General features: G+C 45.2%; 1 protein-coding gene across 2 annotated transcripts in view; it reads left to right on the top strand.

Annotated features, from left to right (window-relative positions):
- The window catches only part of Cnnm1 (cyclin and CBS domain divalent metal cation transport mediator 1), a 53991-nt gene that overhangs the window by 17317 nt on the left and 23797 nt on the right, over positions 1-12877 (top strand). For both annotated transcript variants that reach the window (XM_005063568.4, XM_005063569.4), the window contains exons 2-5: positions 5926-6069; positions 8525-8665; positions 10223-10392; positions 12524-12623. In XM_005063568.4, the coding sequence (XP_005063625.1) occupies positions 5926-6069; positions 8525-8665; positions 10223-10392; positions 12524-12623 (555 nt within the window). The remainder of the gene's footprint in view (positions 1-5925; positions 6070-8524; positions 8666-10222; positions 10393-12523; positions 12624-12877) is intronic.

Here is a 12877-nt window from a genome sequence, read left to right as displayed (position 1 = left end):
GTTAGATCACAAATAAAATATCACCACAAGTGGCTCAGCAGAAGAGGTCACTGTCTGAATTCATGGAATCTCACAGGGCATCGGGAGAGGGAAGTGGGCAAATGTAAGCCACTCTTCTAAACACATCATCGACCCACTGAAGTAGAAATAATACAGATTGAAGACCAACATCTGTTGAGGAAAAAATGGACACATTAGGCTGTTAGAGGCCTGTTACTCCAAGCTTGCCTCAGTCTGTGAGGTTTAAGAACTCTTTAGTCATCTCTGAGAACCAATGAGACCTCTGATAATGACCCTCCTGAGGCCCAGCTTTACCGCTGCTTTCAAATTCTCGCCCTGTCATCTGTGACCAAGCCCATGTCCCTGTTTGTCATTCCCCCATCTACAGAAGAGCAGAAGTGGTATCCCTCCTGCCTCTAGTCTCCTATGGCCTTATTTATGTCCACTTTTGCTCACACATCCCAGAGCACTAAGTGACAAAATGCTGTCAGCCACACTCCCCGCACAGTTCCCCAGTCCAAGCCACCATCGCTCTTTCGTTTCAACGCACTCCCCTTATGAAGCCACTTCTGCCACACACACCCTCGTGTGGTTGTATGCTTTTAGTATACCCACCGAATTACTCAAGCATTGCTTCCATCTAACTCCAGAGCACTTCCTCATCCCAGGAAGAAATCTTGAACTCGGCAGCAATTCCATTTCCTTCTTCCCACCGCTTCTAGCAGTCACTAACCTATTTTCTGCAGATTTGCCTAGTTTGGAAATTTCTCATGAATGGAGTCATACAGCAAGTAGCCATTTGTGCCTAATTTCTTAGACTCACTGTGTTTTCAAGGCTTAGCTGTTTCATAATTTCGCTTTATTCTTTTCTGTGGCCAAACAATACTCCATTGTATAGATTTACCACATTGTATTTGTGTAGAAACGTGGGTTGTTGATACTTTGGGGCTATCATTAATAATGTTGGTCATACGTTTTCATTTGTGTTGGAGTGGAATTGCTGGACCATGTGGTAATTTATATTTAATATTTTTTTTGGTTTTACGAGACAGGGTTTCTCTGTTTTGGAGGCTGTCGGTCCAGCCCGGCCTCGAACTCACAGAGATCCGCCTGCCTCTGCCTCCCGAGTGCTGGGATTAAAGGCGTGCGCCACCAACGCCGGCAATTTATATTTAATATTTTTAAGAACTTGCAGAGTACTGCAGCAATGATAGAGGATCCCTGATTTCCATATCCTCTCCAGCACTTGTGATTTGGTTTTTGTTACAGCCATCCTGGTAGGTACATAGTGATAGTTCCTTCCCAGTTGATTTGAATTTCCCTAATTATTATGATTATTTATTATATGCCTTACTTGGAGATGCACCTGTTCAAATGATTTGTAATTTTTAGCTGAGTTGTCTTTTCATGAGATGTAATATTTCTTCATATATTCTAGAGACAGGTCATTGTAAAATGATGTATACCCAACATCTGGCTCCTACAATGTATATGATAAATAACGGATTCTGTAATAGTAATAATAATAACCATTGTCCTAACTGTAAATGATAAATTTTCATAGGTTATTATGCCAGGAAGGAAGGGGTTGAGTAACTTTTCCATGTCTACAGATTGACTTCGTAGGAGACCACCTACAACACTTCCTCCTGGGGGCTAGAAAAAAGGGGGTTACAGAGATGGGACTCTGAATGGCCAGCTTTTGTAAGAGAGGAAGGACCTTAGATGTGTTTACCATGGACACTGCTGGGTGTCTCCCTGTTGTATTAGCTCAAAACCCGGTTTTACGATTGTCATCCCATCTCCTACCCCAGTCTGTCCCTAAGCAAAGCTGCTTCCTTTGTAGATTCCTATGACTGTGAAGGGTAAAATTTACCTTTTTATTAATGTATATTAATTGTTCAAAAAGATGGGCTTCATTGTAACTTTTTATACAGAGACATTACACATATAATCATATCCACAACTCCGAAGAGTATCTCAGAGGATGGTTTGAAATGTTTCTAAAAGGATTACTTAGGTACTGTGTCTCAGTATCTTGAATAGCATATACATAAAGCTTAAAAGTCCTTTGTGAAGATCATCGGGGTGGCTATGCATATCTTCCTGTGTATGGGTACTATGGCATGTGTGTGGAAGTCAGAGGACAACTTTGGGTGTCCATAACGTAGAAGCTATTTTTAAAACAGTAAACTCTGTTCGTTTACTTAGTTCTAGCATCTGAACCAACCACATCAACTGTGGAAAGTGTGGCCGTCCTGAATGCATTCTGAGCTCCACAGCACAAAAGACATCCAATTATAGAAAACAATTTTAAGAAACCAGTTTTCCTAAATTATCCATGATGCTAGTCATTTGTTTTGGCATCTGCTAGCACATGCTAGTAGAAAAGTGAGAACAGGTGCCATAAGTTTAAGAAAAATGTGTTGGAAGTTTTTTTTAATCTTTAAAGTGCACACATTCTAACAATTAACATAATCTAATTTAAACTATAAAACACTCAGTTCAGTTGGGTTGGATACAGTTGTTTCATAGGATAACTTTCTAGAGCACTGAGGCAGGGCTGAAATCTAAATTTAAGCTAAAATTTAAAAACTAAACTTAAAACTAAATTTATACTATAGTATACTATCAGAAATGGAAGGCTCCTGGTAACATCCGTCATACCAGCTTTATGTTTTTATGTTATCTTCAGCCTAGTACATTTCCTCGAATATTTATTTATAGGTGAAAGAACCTATTTAAAGATGTGACCCATTGTCCTGAAGGAACTCACCCTCTGAGAAAGTTGCACTAATGTAGGACACACAAGTCACTAGTTACAAGAAGCAGAAAGCTGCAATAGGGCCAAAGACTTCAGGGCCGCAGGCAGCAGGATTCAAAATGGGGTCAGTCTGGGATGGCTCCCCAAAGTCCATTCCTATGCCAGGGATAAATTCTGATCCTCTACCCGAGGCCTCATAGACTACCAAGGCCTCCTCACTGACACCCAAATTTAAGGGGTCTGGATCAGTCCCATGCTGGCCTCTCAGCCATCAGTCTAGGAGTCCATGAGCTCCCCCTTGTTCAAGTCAGCTGTCTCTGTGTGTTTCACCAGCCTGGCCTTGACCCCTTTGCTCATCACTCCTCTCTCTCTGCAACTGGGTTCCAGGAGTTCAGTTCAGTGTTTAGCTGTGGGTGTCTGCTTCTGCTTCCCTCAGCCACTGGATGAAGACTCTAGGATGGCATATAAGGTAGTCAACAATCTCATTATTGAGGAAGGGACTTTAAGGTAGCCTCTCCACTATTGCATAGCTTGCCAGATGTCATCCTTGTAGATCTCTGGAAATCTCGCTAGTGCCAGATCTCTCCTCAAACCTATAATGCCTCCCTCTTGAATGATACTTTTAACAAAACGCAAACAAAAGCTGCCTTGGTATCTTTTTAAAGACCAGTTCCTCTGAGTCAGTGCCTCAGATTTGTTCCTCATGAATATCCTGTAATTAAGAAAAAAGAAAGAACCACTTGGGTTTGCATTTTAGAAACAGGAAATGTGCTATACTATAAAAGGAGATAGAATGACATGATGGAGGGCTTTTAGAAAATACTTCAGCCAGGCCTAGCGTCAAAGGCCCATAATCCCAGCTTCTCAGAAGGCAGGAACATCACAAGTTCAAGGCCAGCATGGGTAATTTGGTGAGACCTTGTCTCAAAATAAATTTCTGTTAAATATGGATTTTGGACCTCCAAAAGATAGCTGACCCCCATGTTGACTATGGCATCATTGAAGTAGCCAAGATATGGAAACAACAGATAAGTAGATAAAGATCCCCCCTCCCTCCCCATGGAGGACATCCTTCTGTATGCTGTGAATATATGTTTCTCTCATCTAAAGCTGTTTAGGTCAATGGACAGGCAGGATGTAACCAGACAGGAAGTCTAGGTGGGACTGCCAGATTAGGAGAATTCTGGGAAGAACATAGAGAATGGGTCGAGAGAGACAACATGCAGCTGCCAAGGAAGCAACAGCCCCCGGCATCACTGGTAAGCCAAGACTATGTGGAGATACACAGATTAGTAGATATGGGTGAATAATTAAGAGAGGACTAGCTAATAAGGAGCATGAGCAATAGGTCAAAAAGTTTATAGTTAATATAAGCCTCTGTGTGTTTATTTGGGACTGAACAGCTATAGGACTGGGCTGGACAGAAACTTCCATTTACACTCTCTCTTACACACACACTACAAAAGACTGTTTATAATCAAAATAAGCCTCTGAATTGTCTATGAAGATGATGTCTAGGGAAAATATTATGTACTATACTTACACTCAGTCTTTTTTTTCTTTGTTTTTATTTTTACGAGACAGGGTTTCTCTATATTGTTTTGGAGGCTGTTGGACCAGCCTGGCCTCGAACTCACAGAGATCTGCCTGCCTCTGCCTCCAGAGTGCTGGGATTAAAGGTGTGTGCCACCACCGCCCGGCGAGCTAAACTTAGAAAGTAGTTACAGCACACCCTTACTCCCATCCTAACAAAAAAGCCAGAAAAGTTGCAAAATGATAGTCGCTGTGTTTTCGATTCATCTGAAGACACAGAAAGGGAAAGAGAAATTACTGGGGGGAGACGGGGCCGGAGAAATAAGGGGAGTAAGGAGCCTACATATGAAGTGGGCATGTGCGAATGGGTTATCCTGTCAGCACGCCCTCAGTGCACAACACCATATTCTCATAGTATCAGTCATTGCCAATACTTTATGTAGATGTTCTCGAATGTCACACCGTACCCGATATAAATGTGTCCAACCTATGTACCAAATAAAGTTATAAAATATATTCAAGTGCCATGTGATGATGGTCCAGCCAACAATAGACTGTGGAGAATGGTCTTCTCACAGAATTTTCGGGGGCTGGAGAGATGGCTCAGAGGTTAAGAGCACCGATTGCTCTTCCAGGGGTCCTGAGTTCAATTCCCAGCAACCACATGATGGCTCACAACCATCCACAATTCAATCTGGTGCCCTCTTCTGGCATGTAGGCAGAACGCTGTATGTGTAATAAATAAATCTTTAAAAAATTTTTTTCACCTGATGATGTCATAACCATCTTAGTTTTCATAAGTGCTATCTTTTTTTTTTTTTTTTTGGTTTTTACGAGACAGGGTTTCTCTGTATTGTTTTGGAGGCTGTCAGTCCAGCCCAGCCTCGAACTCACAGAGATCCGCCTGCCTCTGCCTCCCGAGTGCTGGGATTAAAGGCGTGCGCCACCACAGCCCGGCCGTAAATGCTATCTTAGTTAGGGTTTTTATTGCTATGATAAAACACCATAACCAAAAGCAAGTTGAGGAAAAGGGTTTGTTTGGCTTACATATCACACTCCATTGTAGGAAGCCAAGCAGGAACTCAGGGGAGAAACCTGGAAGCAGGAACTGATGCAGAGGCCATGGAAGGGTGCTGCTTACTGACTTGCTCATCATGCATTGTTATAGAACCTTGGACCACCAGCCCAGAGGTGGCACCAACCACAATGGGCTGGTCCCTCCCCCATTAATCACTAACTGAGAAAATGCCCTACAGGCTTGCCTACAGCTTGATCTTACACGGGCATTTTCTTCATTAAGGCCCCCTCCTCTCTGATGATGCTAGCTTGTGTCAAGTTGACAGAAAACAAGCCAGGGCAAGCATACCGCAAGGTCGTCACACAATAAAACTGCCTAACACTTTCATTGTGAACCTGAGAACCTGCCCCTGCCACCAAATAATAAACAACTGTATTTCATCTAAGTACCAAGCTTTCATTTGTAAGAGCTTGCACCCAGATTTCCTGTTTTCAGATGGTTGTGTGAGTTCAGTCCTGATACTAGACAGGGACTTTGTATTGTTTTTCTCACAAACAGAAATCCCTGAAAATGGTCTAGATGCTTAACTATGGTTTCGTTTGTTCTCAAGGAAAATCTCACCTGGCCATTGTCCAGAGAGTGAGCAATGAAGGTGAGGGGGACCCTTTCTACGAGGCGATGGGCATTGTCACACTGGAGGACGTCATAGAAGAGATCATCAAGTCAGAGATCCTAGACGAAACTGACCTCTACAGTAAGTGTGCCCTTGGCTATTCTCCAGACCCGTCTGACTTTCCTGTGATACTCCCAGAAGCGCATCCGTTTGATAAGCAGTGTGGAAGGGCGTCAAGGCAAGTCTGGGCATCCGCCTCTGCCCAGTGCCAGCATGGAGAGATACCCTGGTTCAGACCTTCCCGAGTCACTGAGAACATGCTGGCAAAATGTTACCAGAAGGAAACTTTCCTGAACACAGTCAGAACTGGGAAAAGATAGCCTAGCCTTAAAATGGGGGTGGGGGCAGACTAAGGGAAATACACTGTGCCCAAGAAGAGGGGTCCCATGTTGGTTCTTTATTAACCTATTTGCTTGAACCCACCTCCCCTTGGAACTCCACTCACACCCAACCACCAGTGAGCAATGAACACTGTCATGGCATTGCCCTTTGCCCAAGCCAAAACCATTAAATGCTCCTTGTCAGATACTGGTCTTGTCCCTCACGCTTTAGCGGTCCCCCAAGTCTCCCTTTTTCCTTCCTGCCCCCCGGACCAGGTCCCTGTGTGGCTCCTATTGTTTCTGCCTCTGGGATCTTCCTCTCCCTGCACCCCCAGGGACAATATGAACTTGCCTTTGCAGAGTGACAGTTTTGGGCTCGTGAGACTTATCAAAGCTTTGCTTGCCCGCCACACAAGGGCTTGCTTTGTCTATGGAACTGGAATGTTATCTAAGTCCATGGGAATCTCTGTCAGGAAATGTTTCCTCCTCAGAGTTTCATCTCCTAACGTAGCCATTCCCTGCCCTTCCCAGGGATAACTCATCAGCGATGAGCAGCCTCAGCTTGCCAGAACAGTCTTCCAGAAACCGGTTCCTCACAGCAAAAAGCTTTGATACCATATGGCAGTGACACCTTTGTGCCAAGAAAAGGTCAAATCTAAAACATGACCAGCCCTTAACACAAATAAGCCGAGTGTCACAGCATCTCCCTTCAGGGACCTGGTAATGCTGTACTGAGCATTTCCAAACAAGGCGGAGCTCAGAAAGGATCTCTCCCATTCCAGGCTCCCTTCTTTCACTCTGCCCACCACTCCTGTTCTAGAATCCCCAGGATCTCTGAATGTAAAATGATGAAGACCTTTACACTAAAGTGTTAGTAGCTGGTAGCAGGCTAACTGAGCAGTCTCTTCCTGGGATATGGATTTAAATAACCCTAATGCTTCAACTACCCACTGTTAAAATCAAAGTAATAAAGGGAGAGATCCTGGGAATGTCTCTTCTAGGAAAGGTTAGTGACATGCTGACAGACACATAAGCCAATGTGTCATGTAAACCAGAACGCTTCTCACTAGTGCTAAATCTCTACCCAATGCTCATTTTCTGGATGGCGCTTTCTAGAAGAAAGGGCCAGGGGTTCCCATCCCTGTAAAGAAGCAGGAGCCAGGTGCCTACAAAGGCCCAGAGTCAAAGGCAGGCCCACAAGAACTTTGTAAATGGGAGAAAAGGCCTACAAGAAGCCTGCTCCTAAAAAAAAAAAGAACAGAAGACAAAGAAGCTAGATTCTGAGGACTTGGTTCCCTGCTGTGAGGACACAGCCTGGTCCCTAGTGTGTCCCTGGTCCACTTGTACTACAAGCCCCCTGAAGCCCTGATGTTTTCCAGGCCGAGTTTGAGAACAGAAACGCATCACTTTCCCCCTCCCCTCAGTGCAGGTTAGATGGGTTAGCACTTTCATTTCTTTAACACTCGGGGGAAGCAAGAGAGAAGTAGTCAAAGCAAACACTTCCTCCACTTACAAAAAGTCTATGTGTATGTGTACACATGTGCATGTATATATGTACAAAAACCTGTGTCTCTATGTGTAAGTGCGTTCTTACGTCTTCCCCCTTTCCTTTCCCGTGATCCTTTCTCCAGAGGGTCTGGGGAGAAGCAGGAGAATTAGGAGAGGTAACAGAGTGACATACCTTAGGTACCATCCACAGCATGGCTTAAGCCCACAGGAAAGAGACTGCGTGAGCCCAGCTCTGAGGGATGGAATAGGACAGAGGGGCGAACCCCAAACCCCTTAACGCCAAGAAAACCAGCACCTCATGTTTGTATGACTTTGTACAAACGCTGCCATGTATAGTTGTCTATTGAGATCTTGCATTAACTGCACAGGTAGAAAAGCTACTAAATATCATAACTCTCTTTTATGGATTAAAACAATCAAAAATGCTAATGCATAGTTTGCACAGCTATCAGGTAAGGGAGCCAGTCCTACAACTCTGGGTTTAGGAACACCCCCTCCCCCCACCAGGAAGCTTTTTCCCTTTTCATCTACCACCTAAGCACAAACAACCCCAAACCATCTGCCAATTGCCTGTCTCCTACTGGGAGAGAGCTGATCATGCCTCCTACAGTTGGCACTGCAGAATGTGTGGGGTCCCAAAGAACCTGTGTAAACCTCCAAGGACCAACAGTGATTCTGAGTGTCGACTTTCCCCTGTACCCCTATAGCTGACAATCGGAAAAAGCAGAGGGTCCCCCACCGGGAGAGGAGGCGGCATGACTTCTCTCTGTTCAAGCTTTCAGACTCGGAGATCAGAGTGAAGATCTCGCCGCAGCTGCTGCTTGCCACACACCGCTTCATGGCCACAGGTAGGATCTGCCCCACCCATTCCCCGCCCTAGCACTGCTGGCTGAATCTAAGTCAGCTCCAGGCATCACATATTCTAGTATCCTCCATCCCCTTCCCTGTGTGGCCCTGGCACCGAGAACCACTGTTTGAGGGAGAAGGCTGTCTCGTGTAGTGTGACATGGTAGGCTCCCGGCTCCCTGGCTGTGTTGTGGAGAGGAAGTGTTTTCCTTTCCACCAGAAAAGGGCTAAGACACCACTGTGGCACTTTCATTTCCTCTGCTTACTTCCTAACTGGAGCCTGAGGCCATCCTCCACCCTGCTGGAATTGGGGTGTCCCAGAGGGAAAAGCATTGTCCTACCAAGCCCCAAGCCCCTGTGTTTTGGTCCCCTCCAGGAGTCATATAGGCCTGTGAAGTATGAGTTCATAAAATAGAGAACTGGATTGGGAATCCTGGTGCCTTTAGAAAGAAAAGCGGGTGAAATATCGAGCTCCTTTTTGTGAAAAGAGCAGCATTTGTCTTTGAACTCTGATGTCATTAATATGATGGCCTAGAATGATCAATCCATCACTACGTTCCATTTTACTAATATATTTATTTATTGCGGATATAATGAGTCCCCACTGTTCCAGGTGCTGAAAAGTCTGCAACTATAAGGTAGCACCTACCTACAGTAGAGTTAACATATAATCTTGTTCTGAATATAATTTTCTTTTCATCACAAACCAATTTCCCAAAGCAAAGCAGCTTTACCTTCTTAGTATTATATTGCAAGTGTGAATATATAATGTCTATTAATAGTTAAGTATGATATTTTACATTATTGACAACTTAATATTTAAGTAATTCCCGGTCTCCATTAACCTGGCATTTCATTTCACCCAGCGGATGAATATTATCCAAATAAACCAGACTTACTTCCCTGTGTGGAGCCGTACTGTAAAATTAAAGATCTTTGTTGTGTGTATGGCTTAGTTGTCTAGGTCCAACTCTAAATAAAAACAAAGAGTAAATTTGTAGCAATACTGATATTTCCCAAATGATGACCTGAAGGCAGGGGTTTTAATGAGTTTGCTCATTAAAGATAAATGATAAATGGGTGTTTGTTAGGGAAGGACTCACACAGCTAAGAGTAAATGACTACAGAGGTCTTCCTGCTCCAGAAGATGCAGTCTCTGCTCTTCCAATGCTCTCCAGGCACCAAAAGAGCCCATGCTAGCTCCTCCTCTATCTTAAGAGGTCACATCTGCACCTGAAACCATGCCCAAAGGTTGTGGTCACTACTACAAATTCACTGGCAAGGCAAGATGCCACTACAGTGACCTGCTCTTCCTGAGATGCCAATGAAGCCGTAGTCACCCCCAAAAGGCGTAGATAGGGAGGGCTCCAGGATGCGCACTGGGAACTAAAATTCCTCAAGCCGAGGAATTTGCAGAACCCCCAGCCTACTTAGCCGGCTTGTTCTAGATGAAACCCTGGTTGCTGCCCTTGCTTCCTCCCAGCTTTTGTTGCTGGAATGGGGGAGATACTGAAGTGCTGATACCCACCATCACCACCCCACGCCCTGCTGCCTTCTAGAAGTGGAGCCCTTTAAGTCTCTGTACCTTTCGGAGAAGATCCTGCTCCGGCTGCTGAAGCATCCCAATGTGATCCAGGAGCTGAAGTTTGATGAGAGGAATAAGAAAGCCCCAGAGCATTACCTGTACCAGCGCAGCCGCCCTGTGGACTATTTTGTGCTGCTTTTACAGGTGAGTGGCAAGGTCAGGCAACTTCCAAGGGCAAGAGGAGGGCATCTGAATGGTGAAGGGGAATGGCCCTGGCTGTTCCTCCGTGCAGGGTGCCTAGAGAACAAGGCCAGCGGGGTAGGCATCCTGCATTACTTACAGGAAGGCCCTGGGCATGAACAAGGGGTATCCTGGGAGCTGTAGTTTCTTCAATGGTCTTTCATCTGCGCACTCAAGCATGTGTGGAGGACAGTGAGGGGTGTGTATGTTCAGTAAAGGCATTCTGCTTCTGAATGGACAGGGACTGTGAAACCCCGGTATGTCCTGGTGTCTGCCTGGGTGTCCCCCCACTGCCTCCTGGGACTGCCTCTTGGGATGTAGATGATTCTTGTTTAAAAAAAAAAACTCTCTCTGAGGAGGCCTAGGTAATCTATGGGGCCTTAGGTAGTATTTATCCCTGGCATACAAATAGACTTTGAGTGCCCATGCCACAATATGGGAGGCTCTCTCTCAGCTGGGACTCTTGGGGGAGGGCCTAGGCCCTGCCCTGGATGAAATGACAGTTACTGAAGATCCACCATGGAGGGCCTCACCCTCCTTGGGGATCAGACTGGAGATTGGGTGAGGGACTGGGGGACCTGGTGGGGAGGGCGGGGGAGGAGGGGAGGAAGAGGGAGCTGGGATTGACATGTGAAACAAGATTGTTTCTAACCTAAATAAAAATAAATAAATAAATAAAACCTCTCTGAATCTCAGCATCCCTGGCATCCATGCTGGTCCTCCCTCTGCCTCCCGGAGCATGTGGAACACATTCATTCACTGTGCCACACTTCATTCTTTGTGGTTCCCTGAAAGGTCTCTCTCTGAAGAGGACCAGGAGGGAAGGAGGGGAGGCAATGGCTGAATGAAATAAATAATCACATCCCCGGGACTTTCATAAAGATACTTGCCTGTCCTAGATATCTAAACAGGCCTGCCTTAAGTATGTATCAAAGCTGGGCATGGTTTCACACTGTAATCCCAGCACTCAAGAAGCAGAGGCAGAAGGATAGCTGTGAGTTTCAGGACAGTCTGATCTACATACTCCGTTTGGGGTATTCAGAGCCACTTGGCAAGATTCCGTCTTCTATATAATTAATCAATTAATTAGATAGAAGTAACCATCAGGCCTGGTTCTACCGGAGCACAGCTGTGCCCTGTCCTGGCCCCCACCATGAGCTCTGTCACTGGCTCCCTATCTCTTCGAGGCAGTGTGATGGGTTTAAGATCTCAGTACAAATCACATTAAGTTAGAAGTAGCCTCTGTTTATTACAGTCCACTTCAGCCTGTCCTCCCAGACACGGTGATTTGTCTCATATATATTGTTCCAAATAACCTCACCAAAATGATTTTTCTTCCCCAAAAAATGGGGTCACTTTCTTCCCTGTTAGAAAAGGAGATGGATCCTGTTACATTGTTTATGTAATTCAAGGACACATGCAATCCTTCATTTGGTGCTTAACAAAAGTTTTCAAATAAAGAGCTGAAGGAAATAAAACATGGTAGAAAGAAGGTGGGCTCAGGAATTAGAAAGATTTTCCATGAAGATTTCATTGTTTCCATGTGCTAACAAGCCTTAGCCGAGCCAGTTAGCCTCTCTGATCCTAAATCAATGTATCTGTCAACTGGACATAAAAATGTTACATGTTTGGTGGCGCTACAGGGCTGACAGTGAGCGTCCACAGGGTGCACATAACGTTATCAGATGCATAGATGTAACTATACAGTCTCATATCGATAATCACTGTCACAGACGATGGCTTCAGCAAGATCAGCTTCTGTCTCATCCAGACTTGGAAATGGCCTCATATGAGGCTGCCGTGAAGCTGCTTGCAGGACTCCGCTGGCTTAGCTGGTGCTGTAGACCTGTGTTCTGGAAAGACCGCTGCGGTGTGTCCAAAAAGCTTGGTCATTCCTGCTGAAGCATTGAACTCACTGCAAAGGGCTTCTGAAGTGGGAGGTTCTGTTCTCTACACCATACATCAGGGCAGAATTAACGCTGCCCTGGGAGAATGTGAGTCCGCTTGTCACGCACAAAAAAGTACATAGGGTGGATAGAGACCTGGAAATGCTCAGCACAGCCTCGTGCGCGCCTTACATTCCTTCTTTCCTCAGGGTAAAGTGGAAGTGGAAGTTGGTAAGGAAGGCCTGCGCTTTGAGAATGGAGCCTTCACCTACTACGGTGTTCCTGCCATCATGACCACTGCTTGCTCAGGTATTTCCAGTTCCCAAACCGGAGTTTATCAGGGGAAGCAATGAGATCGCCCAAGGAAATCCTAGGCTCAAATCCCGCCTCTTCTTTTGACTCCTGTTAAAGACCCTTGTTTAACTACCTTGGATCTGGTTTCCTTTGTGCCAAATGGACATAAAAATAACTTTTCGTTCAGATTTTGCTTAGCTTTAAAAATAAGAGGAAGTAGCCAGGTGATAGTGGCGCCCGCCTTTAATTCCAGCACTTGGGAGACAGAG

Source organism: Mesocricetus auratus, unplaced genomic scaffold (genome assembly GCF_017639785.1).
Source record: "Mesocricetus auratus isolate SY011 unplaced genomic scaffold, BCM_Maur_2.0 Super-Scaffold_4256, whole genome shotgun sequence".
Taxonomy (NCBI): domain Eukaryota; kingdom Metazoa; phylum Chordata; class Mammalia; order Rodentia; family Cricetidae; genus Mesocricetus; species Mesocricetus auratus.
Note: the sequence above shows the minus strand (reverse complement) of the source record. Positions and strands in the feature narration are given on the sequence as shown.